Source organism: Bombus vancouverensis, chromosome 9 (assembly GCF_051014615.1).
Source record: "Bombus vancouverensis nearcticus chromosome 9, iyBomVanc1_principal, whole genome shotgun sequence".
In the NCBI taxonomy this organism is placed as follows: domain Eukaryota; kingdom Metazoa; phylum Arthropoda; class Insecta; order Hymenoptera; family Apidae; genus Bombus; species Bombus vancouverensis.
Window position 1 is genome coordinate 1,289,446 of NC_134919.1, and position 14,882 is coordinate 1,304,327.

The window sequence follows — 14,882 nt, forward strand, 5'->3', positions numbered from 1 at the left end:
AAAGGACAAACTAAAAAAACTCTATTGGCTCACGGGCCGACGCTCCAAACTAAACATACAGAATAAAATTACCCTCTACAAGACCGTAATAAAACCTGTCTGGACCTACGGAATCCAACTATGGGGAACAGCAAGTAACTCCAACATTGAAATACTCCAACGCTTTCAATCGAAAACGCTAAGATCCCTAATTGACGCACCTTGGTATGTAACCAATGAAACAATACACCGCGACCTCAAGATACCCACCGTCAAAGAGGAAATAGCAAAATATAGCGACAGATATAGCAAAAGAATCAACAAACACCGAAACCCCCTAATCACTGGACTACTCGATACGACGGACCAGATTCGCAGGCTGAAGAGGCACTACCCGCTAGACCTAAACGTTAGATTCATTTAATTATCCAAATTAAGCATATGCACTTACTTATAATACTTATAAATTATACCTATCTATAATAAGTATTAACTTATTGTAAATAAACAGCCATGTCACTGCGCCACGCCAGAAAAATTACTGAAAATTCTCAACGCGAGAATTGATTGTAATTTCAACAAATAAATAAAAAAAAAAGAAAAAAAAAAGGTAGGCAGAAAAATACAAGAAGAGAACGGCAACGCATCCAAACCAGCTGAAAATTCTCACAAAAAGAAGACTAAAGAGTAAACACCACGCTGATCGCACTAAAGAAGCAAAATAGACAAATTCGAAGATGGGAGTAGCCATCCACATGTTATTTAGCGATAAAGCTAGAAAAATTTACCGAATGTCCAGCTGGATAAATTGTAAAGTACAAATTACATAATAAAAAAAAAATTGTATATACAGAATCGTTTAATATTATCATTATAGTATTAGTAACATTTCAAAATATTTCAAATAGCACATGCAATACGTCCATAAGAGATTGTAAACTATAATGAAAGATTTATTTATACATACAGTTTTCAGTGAAAGAAAAGAACAAGTGGTATAAATAAACAATTCGTTGACGACGACGAATATAGCAAGAACATATATAGCAAAAAGGAGCAAACTGAGCCTTTAGGAATTCGCAGAAAAGTCAATAGCTGGTGATATCTTTCTTCCAGTGTCTCTTTGTCCAGCGAGTTTCTCTCTCTCTCTCTCTCTCTCTCTCTCTTTTGGAGACCTGTGGGCCAAAGGGTTCTCGTGCCAGCTCTTCGCGTTGTGCCACCACGCAGTTCGCGAGTGCCGGGGTGTAAATGGGTCACTATTTATGTCACCTGCAGAAACAAGAGGCAGACAACCAAAGAAACTCACGGTGTCGACATCAGCATCTACGAGGATTTTCTTTTTGCTCCAGATGCCTCTGTGAACCGTGGCACATTGTTACACCCGGATTTTTTATACGCGACCACCACCGATGCACCGTGTTCACAATTTAATGCAATGAATTTCCGGTCTCTACCTGCTTCCCGACGAATAAAGCCAACGAAATAACTCGTTAACACAAAAGTGCAACGTCTCGAAAAAAATTTCAATCATCCCTTGAATAAAGATTACTTCGTTTCTAAGGTAGCGTTCTAAACGCGACATTTTCCATTTATTAAATTAAAAAAATATATTTAGCACGCGATGGTAGTATCTATTATTCCTACCGTTGACTTACAAGTAATAGATTCAATCTTTGTCGCCCTTTTAAAAGATTTCTGATTTTGAGGTATACATAGAGAAATTACAAACAGTTAAGAATTAGACAGATAAAAAGAAGACAGATATACTTGCTAACTAGACGAAACTCTAAACTCAGCATGGAAAATAAACTAAAAATCTACAAAATGATAACAAAACCAATTTGGACGTACGGAATACAACTATGGGGAACAGCAGCAATGAGCCACATAAACTAGAGTCGCTACAATCGAAGATACTGAGGACGATAGTCAACGCCCCATGGTCAGAAACGAGGATATACACAAAGACTTAAAAATACCAACGCTCAAAGAAGAAACCGGCAGGTAGGCAGAAAAATACATGGAAAGAAAGGCAACGCATCCAAACCAGTTTGCAGCTGAAAACCTCTCATAGGAAAAAGACTAAAAATAAAGCACCCCACCGATCTCACTAAAAAATAAAATACTCAAATTCGAAGATGGTATCCCACTGGGGGTAGCCATCCACATCTTATTTAGCAATTAAGATACAAAAATTTACCAAATGTCAAGCTGGACAAATTGTAAAGTACAAATTAAATAATACAAAAAAAGAATTGAACAAATATGATTTTTTTGTATTTGGAAGTAGTTTACAATCAATTCTCATTGAGAATTATAAGTAAATTATTCTGGCGTGGTACCATAACGTGAATAATAAGTTTTTTTTTTATTTATTTATTTACATTTTACAATTTGTCCAGTAGGACATTTGGTAAAATATTATAGCTTAGTGGTATAATAATATAACATGTGGATGGCTACCCCCAGTGGGATACCATCTTCGAATTTGATTGATTTATTTCTTTAGTGTGGTGAGTGTTTGTTTGTTAGGTTATGTCCTTTGTGAGATCTGTTGGATGTTTCCTTTTTAATCTTCTTTTTATGTTTGATGCGCCGACCGTTTCCGCGTGAATAATAAGTGATTATCGTATGTTTGATTCTAGTTGAATGTAATGTTTAAATCTAAAGCTTCTAAATAAAAGATAGCTTTAAATCTAAAGCTATCTTTTTAGCCTGCAGATCTGATCCGTTGTGTCAAGTAATTGGGTAACTAGTAGGTTTTGGTGGTTGTTAATTCTTATGTTATATCTATTGCTGAATTTGGATATCTCTTCTTTAACTGTAGGTATCTTAAGATCGCGATGTATTGTTTCGTTGGTAACATACCAAAGTGCATCTATTAAGGATCTTAGAGTTTTTGATTGGAATCGTTGAAGAATTTCTATGTTGGAATTTCTATGCTGTTCCCCATAGTTGGATCCCATAGGTCCAAATAGGCTTTAATATGGCTTTATATAGCGTTATTTTACTCTGCACGCTTAAGTTGGAACGTCTGCCAATGAGCCAGTAGAATTTACAAATATGATAAAAAAGATTTTGTAATAGCGTTCGTCTTGTGCAGATACATGGAGAGAAACTAATCTTAAGGTAGCTACAGTACAGAAATACGAGCTTGGGAATAGTTGAAATCTCAGTTAATACGTTAACGTTAGTATTAATGGGTAAAGCAGCGCTGCTATTTGGAGCGGTGTTCCAATAATTCGATATAGAAGTCAAACAATCTTGTTTCAATAAGGTTCCCCCCATGGACCATGCTACGCTAGATATCTAATTAGCATTAGATCGTGGCAAATCGATATTTTGACGTCTTACTACGTTAAAGCTGAGATATCCAATCTTCTAACTATCTTAAGCAACAATTTTTCTTCGTCCTCTTTTATGCAAAAATTACAAACATCGAATGTTCGCGTCGATCTTGTTACGCATATTAATTTTTAAAAATCAATTTTATTATATCGTAATAAATAAAATTCTTATTAATTTTTATTAATTAACGAATAAAATTCTTTTCTTTTACTACCATACTCGTTTCTTATACCATCCTTTTAATTTTCATTCCTCTTTACCAAAGAATCTTTCGAACAAAGCATCGTGTCGCAAATACAGTCGTAACACGCCCCAAGCGAGAGGAAAACAATTTCTAAAGCGATCGATTCTCAAAATCGCTATAATTATTTTGCGGCTTGCTTGGTAAATCTAAAATAAAAAAAAAGAAAGCCAAAAGAGAGAGAAAATTCAAAGTCGGTAAAAAAAAAATTTATATTTACGGATGTCGGTTGCTCAGAGGCAAATTACGCGCAAAGAGAATCGTGGTGGGAGTGAAACCCAATCGACCAGCAGTGAAATCCCAGAATTAGATCCCTAGAACTCGCCGGAGTCAATTTACCTAGCTAGTTTCACGCGAAACTGAGTGTCTTTCTATAACGCAATCTACGTTGTCTTCCATGCTTCTGTCTGCACTGTGGGTGTATATTATGTATAAGAAGCTTCTCGTTGTTAATTATGTTTGTCCTGCCGTTATATTCTGATTCATTGTTACTGAGAAAAGAAAAATAGTATAAATATGTATATTTCATTTGTTAGGTTATATATGTTCTAGACAAATATCAGATTCTAATGTAAGTAAAATATACAATGTTCGTTCAGAAATGGTTATTCTATAATGGTTTTTCCGTGGAAATGCTACAACAATAAAAACGGCGGCGATATCGCTTGAATTTTCCAAAAATTCATGGGAAATAAATTAACTTTTGAGACACGTATATAATTGGAACCACGTCAATTGCTGATTTCGATATTTTTATTAAATGCTATTTCTCTATTCCTTTTATTGTTGTTTTACTTCCAATAAAATTTATTTTAATAACTTTCTGTTATTTTATTTTTCTTTTCATTTACGATTAAACGACAGAAATACGTACAGATTTTTTGAATATACATACCTGTTAATTGTGATGCGTGTTCTATTTAAATATCATACGATCGTATTTCCAACGGAGCTGCAGCAAAAGGCAGGAAAAGCAATTGTTACAACATTGTTATTGTTTTTCCATTTACGCGTTATAGTTATAAACAATTACGATAACTCGCAACAGTTATAGCAGCAGCGTGCTTTAATTTGCATTGATAGAATAAATTTACATATTTTACGCTCCAAGTAACGAGATCGCTTTAAAGATCGAAACAGAGAAAAGAAACCTTTCAAAGTGGAGAATCTGCAACGAAATAACAGAATCGTTTATTAATATTCCAATAAATGCAATAAATGTATTAATTTAACAAAGCGAATCGTTTATAACACATGTACATTGCAGATACATTTGCATATAACGTTAACAAATTACGATTGTTATTAGTGTATATAGAACAAATGATTGAAAATTGGTATAAACTTTTTTATGACTTGTATCGATGCGAATAACCGTAGAAACTTGAAAGGATATCTTAAATCGGGCAAATAATTGGTATACGTTGGTAAAGTGATCTCAAGTTACTCGAATTCAATTCATTTGGATCCACGTAACTTGACTAATCTAAACGAAGCTTAAGCATTGCTATCGTATCACCACGAAAATGCAATATAATATACCAATGAGTAGCCACGTGTCTGTCAACGTTACTGACAACCGTGAAATGTTATAATGCTGTGTCGTCTTAACGAGGACGTGTCCTTTGAAAACTTCTCCCTTCCTTTCCCTCTTGGTAACCCGTTCTACTGCCCGTCAACTTTGAATAGGGGTTGCGAATTTAACGAAGCATCCTTTAAATTGCGATACGCTGCGTCGAACGGGATATATTATTCGAAATTTTGTCCCAATGATATCCACGTTCTTTGATCTCTTCCTTACCGTCGTTCGATAATTTATTGTGTATGAAGTGAGTAATAAGTATCTTCGATGATCCTCAACTGTTATTTGACACTCTTCTTAACATTTCACATATTCTTTTTGCAAACGTTGTGTATGAAGTGAGTAATAAGTATCTTCGATGATCCTCAACTGTTATTTGACACTCTTCTTAACATTTCACATATTCTTTTTGCAAACGTTGGTTCGTATTCTGTTTCACGTTATTCAAGTATTTCTGTACGGAGAATCACTTATCATTTATTTATTCCCATTCGTTCGGCTAATACGTACACAAGATATATTTTATGGTATATGCAAAGTCGTGTATCCACCAATCCAACGATTACTGTGCGATGTTCGTCGATGACTGACGAGTAATGAGACAGCAAGAGGAAGGGAGAGAGAAATCTTAAACCATGGCGTCAAAAAGTATAGATTCATTAGATTGGCATTTCCATAAGTGCCTAGATGCCAACCTAGAATACCAAGGATTTGGAGGACTGTAGAGAGGAATGTTATTCACGAGAGCTACCACCTCCAATACACGTACAATATTAAATTTGCATTTTCCGCGTAACTAAGATTGTAAACGATATATCTTTATGCAGTTGCGATTAAATTGTACGTTTAATCTATAGTTTCAGAGTGCCATTTATACCATAGCGCAATCTGCGAAAATCTAATCTAAATTTATATTTAGGAGGTAAAAATAACAAGACATATAATACTAAAATTTTAATAAATGTAAAACTTAAAGATAAACTAGGGAAAGAAACAAACTACAATAAAATATCAAAAATCCAAGCAATTTTTCACTGTTTTAGAATTTGACAGTTTTTTAACGTTAACCGACGAGCCAAATTGTTTCTAATAAATTCAATTTCCTTGCCAGTGCGAATGGTCGAGAAAACAGCGTGTCAGCACCCTCGCAAATGACGTTGCGTTGTCAACAGAAAGGTAGGGAACCATCATCGGGTAGAAAACCCGTTGGAATTGCATTAACGATAAGTGTATTAAGGCGAGAGTCTTTCGAAAGAGGGTTAGAAACGAGGAAGGTGAGGGAAGGGAAGGAACAGCGGTATCCAATTATTCAACTAAATAGGAACGATACGCTATTTTCTGGCTCGTCCATTTTGCTAGTACATGTCCTCCGTTCCGTGTATACTAGAAGACTGGTCTTTGAAGTACAATGGTCCACGATGTAAAGTTAATTTTATAAAACGTCGAGGCTTTCAAGAAAGAGAATAAACGGCGAATGTATCTAGTTGACCGTAATTCGAACAATAAAGGCTATTTTCCGTGAGGCTTGGAAATTGGCAAAACGCCAATTGATTAAGGGTAAATTTGGCACTTCATAGTTGATGTTCTACTTTCGTACCATATCCATAATATAGCTAAAACTAAAAGAATAGGGACCACTTAACGATATTGAATAACACGCTTGGGTATAATTATACTTTTATAGTGTGCGTCGTTGACATGGGTGCAGAACAACGCTATTCTAACCTCATCGAGCCCATGCTCATTATGTCGACCCTTACTTCCCGCGGAATTAAGAAACGTTTCAAGAGATATCTACATGGCGATACGCGGTACAGGTGAACTCGGAGGAAAGCGTAAAGGGTAAAGTGTAGGAAAAGGTGAAAAGAGGAGATAGGAGTGAGCGTAAAAATGGTAGAACCAAGTACGAGGGGTCACCGTGATGGAACCGAGTAATTTCAGAAGAAAGCTGAACGTAGGTTTCCTCCTCTCTTCATTTCTCGTATTCTTCCTCGTGACTCTTGACTAAGGAAAAGAAGAGAAAATGGAGAAGGAGAGGAAGAGATACGTGGTCGAGTATGCGATGCGATACCTAGGCTTCTTTCTGCTCTCCAAGTTACACAGTTCACTTAAAGCTGAACACTCGTCGGTGTCACCATCACGCAGCTATGGTCTAGCAAAGCTTTTAAACTTCTGCCGACTGATACGAAAAAAAATACTTGAGTTTGTTTGTTACTTTTCTTCCATCGAGAAAATTCTGGTTGTACGAAATGGGAATGTTAAAGTATCGTAGTAAACTGTACAGCAAACCACGAATGTTTAGACTTTTACAGAAAATTTCTAAGCGCAAAAATGTACATATAGAGTGTCCAAAGGTTATACAAATTTATCTAATTAATAATTATTACAGAATCGCGTAAGTTAAAACTGTTTGTCTGCCTCGCTATATTCAATTGAGCATCGAACAATTCTCCACAGTTGTACGAACGACATCAAATATTGAGGATCTTTGCTCTCCACACTACTGATCCGGAAAAATTCGTTTTCTTTTATTTTGACACGACGTTACGCCGTGGGGGTCGGAGACGGGAGGAGAAAGAGATGGCTGGCTCGTCTGTCGATCCATCGAATGGACGTTCGACAACGAGTTACACTTTCCGCAGTGCTGGCTTTGATCCACGTGGGAGACGTGGAATGTTACGGAAATCGACATAACAAGAAACGGAAAAGCGTGGCTATTCTATTTCTGCTCCGTTCCTTCAGCCTCCATCGATCAGCGATGAATCTTTTACACGATCGTCAACCGATTTAGAAAGTTATTCGTGATAGCCCGATCGTGACAAACTGAGAAATAATTGATTCCAACTTCCCTCGTTTTTCTTCTATGCTTATTCACCTGTTCCTTCCGAATGTTTGTTTAATTTTAGAAGATTAACTAAGCAAATGATTTCTTTTCTCAGAGACGACGTTGAATATTTTTCCCACAACTATTTTCCTTTCTTGTCTCTTTTTCTGCTTTCAAATGTACCATATATAACAATGTTATCATAAAATTAAACCTAAATATCATAAAGGATCTTCTTTCAAACTGGCATTGCCTTCAACGAAATATCTTTGAAAATGAAATAAAAAGTGTCCGGGTTATGAGATCGCACGATCGCGATAACAAACATTCTCCGATATAACATGCAAAAAAAACGGCTAATTAATCGAAGATACAAATCGGTCAAATAGAATAGCATTTTCTAAAAATGTTTTCAGCGTACAATTATTTCTCACGCTACTTCCTCTCGCGACATAAAATCGTGCGCCCCCACCATTTACGCCATATAATACTAAAATTGAAAGTGCATAAAAGTGTCCCCCCTCTCTCGCTCTCTCTCTCTCTCTCTCTTGCTCTCTTTCTCTCTCTCTCTGTAATTCTTTCTGTTTTTTTAAACAATCATTCCCTTTTCTCACTTTTCTTTCTGTTCTCCTTTTTCTACTTTCTAACGTTTCTGTCATTTTTCCCTATCTCTTGCGCTTCATTTCGTTCTCCGCTATCTCTTTTCTTATTAGGTAATTCCTGTGGAATTTGAATTTCATGAGCTGATATCTCTGGTGAAATTTGATCTTGTCGCCAATCGTTATCGACCGTGTTAAAGAGTAAGAAACTTGCTGTAGTATACGTATATCGAAGACTAACAAAATTTATAATTTATTAGCAAGTTTGAAATATATAGCAATGAGGAAAATGAATGACGTGGCCATTGGAAAATCGTCAGCGGCATACCGCTTAATGACTGATAATGCAGGCATTATACCAAACGTACCATGTTCACCATTGATCCAGATGCGAACATCGTGACGCGTGATTGGATTAATCGGCTTAACGACCGCGCGTATACCGGCCATACAAATTGCCCGTGATCGACGCTCCGTCGTAATCCGGCTGTGACCAAAAGCACTCATCCTTTTCTCTTTTCCACCTGCTGACTTATTGCATGTGATTTCTCGCGGGAACGTTCTAAATATATTCGCGTCACATTCGAATTGGAATCGATTAAGACTGCATCTCGATATATTTATCATTTTTAAGGACTTTAATGTCATAATTAAGGACACCGGTCGATTTGGACTAAAGCATATCTACATATTAATAGGAATTTCTCAGTTGCAAGTACTATTTAACATACTACATATCTCCTTATGGAATTAGCGCACAATAAATTTAAGTTATTTATCAAAAAACTCTGGCAGTGATACATTTTATTATTTACCATATTACTACTATATACATTTACTATTTAACTATCACTGTGTGCATTAACATCACATTAACAGAAACTTTATGAAAGTAAAATATCAATACCAAGCTTTTATATAATAGTACGTGACAATAAGCAAACAAAATTTATATTATTATAATTTATTAATTCGTAATGATAAGATCGAATCGAAGAAAGGATAAAGGAAAGAACGACGCTCACATTTTTGTTTAAAAATCAATGTATACTGCAGTCAACAATGATTAACTTTACAAAATAAAAACTCGTAAGCAACAATTAACTTGCGACATATAACGATACTTATAGAGAATGTTTTATGTGCTGTCGCGGTCACGGTTCACAGTTTACAATTGGCATAGTTTACTAATATGTTAAAAAGTACATATGTACTTATTACGCAGGTGTGACTGTGAACGTACCAAGTGCGAGTTTGTCAAGTGTTCATACGTATTGGGAATTTGGTCATTATTCCCAAACACAATTATTTTATAATTTACATGGCCCGCCTCCAAGGTATAGTTACTATTCTAATGAATTATACAACTATTTATCAATAAATTTCTGTAAGGTGAACAATAGCCAAAAATTAACAAGTTAGTCGATAAATAACGAATTAAATTACTCAGAAGGCAAATTATGGACGAACAATGACGAAATGTACTACGCAGTGACATGACATGAACAGGAAGTATTATTAGTTGTGAAAACTCATTACAAGTAAATACCAATTCATTTCAATGGAATTTCTTGTTACATAATTTATTAGACCGGCCTCGGAAGTACCTCGCTCAGTTTGACTTTCGTGTTCCCTTACAGGAACAACCGCCACGGCTGTAAACGTTGATCGTTAATTAACCAAAACTGAAACCTTCCGCTTATTACGACAATATCGATTACATTGTTCGGATTCTCCTTGAGCTTCGGAATAATTATGAAAGGGCAGATCCTTTCATATATCAAAGGAATTTCAATGGTTTATACGTATAAACTTACGTAGTTAATTATGCTTAGGTTAAAAGACATAAACCTTCTCCAACTCTAATGGACATCTGTTATGCATATGATATGTATATTATAATAATGTAAATACATATTGTACATGGATAAAACAGATTTTATCTATTGTGAATAGATAAAACAGATACTTTAAATAAATAAAGTAAAATTTTAGAAATGGAAAATCTCAACCTTTGTTTATAATAATTGATTAACTATAAGTATATACCATATACTTAACACATATTTATCTAGAATCTAGAATAAAAAAGAATTAAAAATATCCTAGGAAGATTAGACATTCAAATAGAAATATTCCTTAATAATCGACGAATATGCAGTGAATATAAAAAGAATTTGTATAGTAGTTAATTTTAACAAAAACATTGTAAAATGTTTCTGTTTATTTAAAACATGTTGACAAACGAAATATATACAAATCCTCAGGAATCTTTGAAATTAACTTAACAGAAAAATATTATTTATCCATATCTTTTACGAAAATTTTAGTAAATATGGATATACTCGGAAACCAGAGAGGAAAATGTACGCGTAATAAATATTCGTACAATCCTCATTATATGAAATTATACATAGTGTAATTACAACACAATATGTAGGACGTTAATACAATTGACATCAATATATCTCGAGACATTCTCAACATAGGTGGAGTTTTAGATTGAAGAATAAGTAACAATCATAACCCTAATGTGGAACAAGAAGGCAGGACAACTTAAAAAAAACATTATAAAGATACATAATAAGTACTAAACATTACATGAAATTTCTGAAATTATAAATAATCAAAGATCAACAATCTAAGGAATCGTAGACAGATATAATACAAAAAATGGTTTTAAAATAAAATAGCAAGTAAGCGTACACAAAAGATAAATTAATGTATTGATCGATAGATGATTCATAAGATAAAATAGAATCCAAAGATAAATGCAATAAAAATAGTAGCTGAACTAAAAAAATTGTCTTAATATCGATATATGCAGCAATAACAGTACATTCTCCTTTTACTGGATGAAAAATACCACGACAGAATAGCTAAAAAATATTACTAAATAGTTTAATAATATTTTTAGCGGTTTAACATATTTGCATCTCATTGACAATGTATAATATAGCGGCCAAAAGTACCGAGGATAAGAAAATAAATTTGCAATCGACTAAAAAACATGACAAAGAATTAATCACAGTTTGGATCTATAAAGTTGTAGAGCTATACATATCAAGGATAATAGGAGCAGATTGCATCTGTTTATTTTATCCATAGTATCATGTACTACAAAACGCATATTAAGCACAATATTCTGAACAAGCACATTCAAGCTAGAGCAAATAAAATAAGACTAGAAAACAATTACATATACCTTTTTACAAGATAATAGTAAATTTAAACATGTACGAATAAAATTAGATATTATTCATATATATCTCACTGATTCTAAATATTTTCATAAAATATATGGATAAATATAGTTTCTACGAAATTTATTCTGAAGACTTTTAGGATATGTATATATCTTTTATTCATTGAGATGTTTTAAATAGTTCTACAAAGTTCTTGTCAAAATTTGCTGCTATACAAACTTTTTATACATCCATGGTAGCTTCTTAAATAAATTTTATGAAATTCTAAGAACAATAAAATTTCGAAATAATACAAATGTGTTTATAAGTATATTTTATTTTTATGGTGACGACAACCCACAAGAATACAATCCTGAGGAAATAACAGTTTAACTGAACATTTGCATATGAAACCGTTTATAATACATGATAACGATAATTATTTATAATATATAATATTCTGGACAAAAAAGACAAAAATGTGTCATGATACATAAAAAGTTCTTTAAATTCTGTAAATTTAAAAAGTCAGAACTATTTGTCAAATGTATGAACAAGAATATCTTTTCAGTTTTTGATCTGAATTAATGTAATATAAAATTAAACAGATACGTACAGCACATTGAAGTTAATTGCTTAGAATTTTTTTACTTTTTATTGTGTTTAATTAACACTTAGATTTTGTAGTCTAGAGCTCACAGCGTTGCTTATTTGTTCCTTATCTGCATCGCTTATCTTTGTGCTTGGCGTTATATTTTGACCTAATCTGGTACATGCTTTTTTATGCATAAACCAATGGAGTCTTTGGCATTCTCTGTCACAATATTGCACCGCTTTACATTTGCTGCATTTTTTGTTAGCTTTATCTTCTCCACAAGTAATGCAGACTTGAGCATTGTCTAAGAAAGCTCTTTGACCATCAATCGCAGCTGATACTACTGACGCAGCAGAAGGTGGATCGCTAGCTGCAAGAGTTGCGACCATTTGGCGAAAAATGGTACTTTCTCTATATGGAAATTCTCTTACACTTTCCCTCAGAAAAGCTTCCTGATATTCTGGTATACCGTCGCTTTTACTACACTTTAGGAACTTTCTTATTAGACCCTCGACAGTATCTGATTTTTTTTCTTCTCCTTCTTCATTTGTTTTTTCAGTCTTCTCCGCCTTCATTGCTTCTTGCCTCTTCTGAAACTTGATTACTTCAGCTACAATGCAACTTAGATAATGATATTTAAATGCCATCACTTCGTTTGTTTCTGCACCTCTTGTCATTTCTTTATGGTGCATAGATTCCAAAACTTTTTGTACCTGAAAATTACAAGCAAAAAGCATTATAGCGGAACACTATCCAAAGCTTTATCATTATGCATATTAGTTTGTACCTTAGCAGCATTTTCTAAAAGACCAGGGTATCTCTGTATATTCATAGCTACACGTACAGGATGCACATTGATTTGCATTATAAATTTGTGGAAAGAGTCTGCTAGATGTGGAGGAAGCATCGATTCCGTTTGTAAACCTTGTGGTTTGACATAATAATCTATATCAGCTTTTGGAATAAAATTATTGATAGTTGCTACACAATTATGATTTCCAACAAATGCTGCCATCTGTGCTGGAGTTCGTCCCACACTGTTTGTTGCTGTCAAACGTGCTCCATAAGACATTAAGAGATGACATAGCTCTGCATTTCCACTAAGAGCAGCAAAATGTAATGCTGTATATGCATGCTCATGTTGACATGCATTCACATCTGCTCCCTGTAAAAAATATTTTAATTATTAAAATCATATAATTTTCATATAATATCTTTTCTACAATGCTTTATATTGATAATATTTATTATTCATCCAAAAACGTTTCATCTTAAATAGTAAACTTTGTTTCTTAAATGTGTTACAAGTTATTATAAGAATATTACAAATACATTATATGATAAATATTATTAGAGCAATTAATATTAAATTCAATTAAAATCTTTACGCATTATAATTGTTATGATTTTCCTTTTCTCCAAGATTCTTCAAAAATACTTTTTGATAAAAATTGTTTTATCTTCAAATTCGATCTGCACACAAAAGTTAATTATATTTAAGGATAGATACTTGTTTGTTTGTCAGAATGCATTTTAAATTAATGAATTTTCATTTGTTGATTCAATGTACAGATGCAAAAACAAAACGTCAAAAATATATACATATATATGTACGAAACGTGTTTTCGTTCCCTTTTTGTTACATATAAATCGAATGTGATGTTGAATATTAAAATTATAAACAGTTTTTTAATTATATTCAATTGTTGCACGCATATTTAAAAAACTAACCTACCTGATCTAAAAGCATCTGTACTATTTCCTTGTTTCCTTTGTAACAGGCATGTTGAAGTGGACTCATACCATTTTCATCCACAAAATCCATTTTAATTTTATTTGCCGCCAATAATGTCTTGAGCTCAGATACTTCATTGTTGCTAATTCTTGTAAAAATTTGCTTTTGTACGGCAATTAGACCCTCTAGAGAAGGCGCCATTTTTTCTACGATCGATTAGTATAACGAGAGTTCAAACACAGACAAGCTACAAGATAGATTTATCACTTCATAAGATTTTATTCTACATCAACTGAAATACCGATCATGCACAAAATCAAGATTTATAATGCCGCTCGTCGATGATATTAGAGACAAAATGTAATGCAAGGTAATTTATCCTATAGGCTCAACTGTGATATGTCTATTAACGAAATATGTAAATAGATTGACTATCCGTTTAAATACGTTAATCATTGATTTGACATTGACTTCATATTATATGGCATCTTGTGTCACACATCCCAAAATATTGGCCACGAAAAAAATCAGTGTGTTTATTATACTCTCTGCAATTTGTTATGGGTAATATAGGATAATATAGAACAAACACAAGAATTCTCACGGATTTGACTCGTTCGCAATATGTTAATGATTATAATATGAATATAATGAATAAACATAAAACAAAAATAATTGAATGTTTTACATTTATAACGAATTCTCAGCAGTTATTTCCATCTTTCAATATGACCACCGCGCGAAATGGTGTAATCTCAAATTTAATTCCTATTTTTGCCACCAGGGTGCGGATG

The 14,882-nt window shown here is 33.6% G+C and overlaps 1 protein-coding gene and 1 long non-coding RNA gene across 4 annotated transcripts; both read right to left on the reverse strand.

Annotated features, from left to right (window-relative positions):
- Nucleotides 1-911: 911 nt before the first annotated feature.
- On the reverse strand, nucleotides 912-5,775 carry LOC143303170 (uncharacterized). Of its 3 annotated transcripts, XR_013059224.1 has the most exons (5): nucleotides 5,370-5,775; nucleotides 5,111-5,298; nucleotides 4,464-4,736; nucleotides 3,789-4,059; nucleotides 912-3,717 (listed from the first exon to the last, which is right to left on the reverse strand). It is a non-coding gene; the product is annotated as an uncharacterized LOC143303170 (long non-coding RNA). The 3 variants fall into 3 exon arrangements; XR_013059225.1 differs by lacking the exon at nucleotides 5,111-5,298 and having other exon boundaries at nucleotides 5,370-5,773; XR_013059223.1 differs by having other exon boundaries at nucleotides 5,111-5,773.
- Nucleotides 5,776-12,075: 6,300 nt separating this feature from the next.
- Nucleotides 12,076-14,326, reverse strand: LOC117159995 (ankyrin repeat and MYND domain-containing protein 2). The gene is made up of 3 exons (XM_033340330.2): nucleotides 14,089-14,326; nucleotides 13,141-13,518; nucleotides 12,076-13,066 (listed from the first exon to the last, which is right to left on the reverse strand). Exons 1-3 carry the CDS (start codon nucleotides 14,287-14,289, stop codon nucleotides 12,422-12,424), a joined length of 1,224 nt encoding a protein of 407 aa, XP_033196221.1. The 5' UTR covers nucleotides 14,290-14,326; the 3' UTR covers nucleotides 12,076-12,421.
- Between the last annotated feature and the right edge of the window lie 556 nt (nucleotides 14,327-14,882).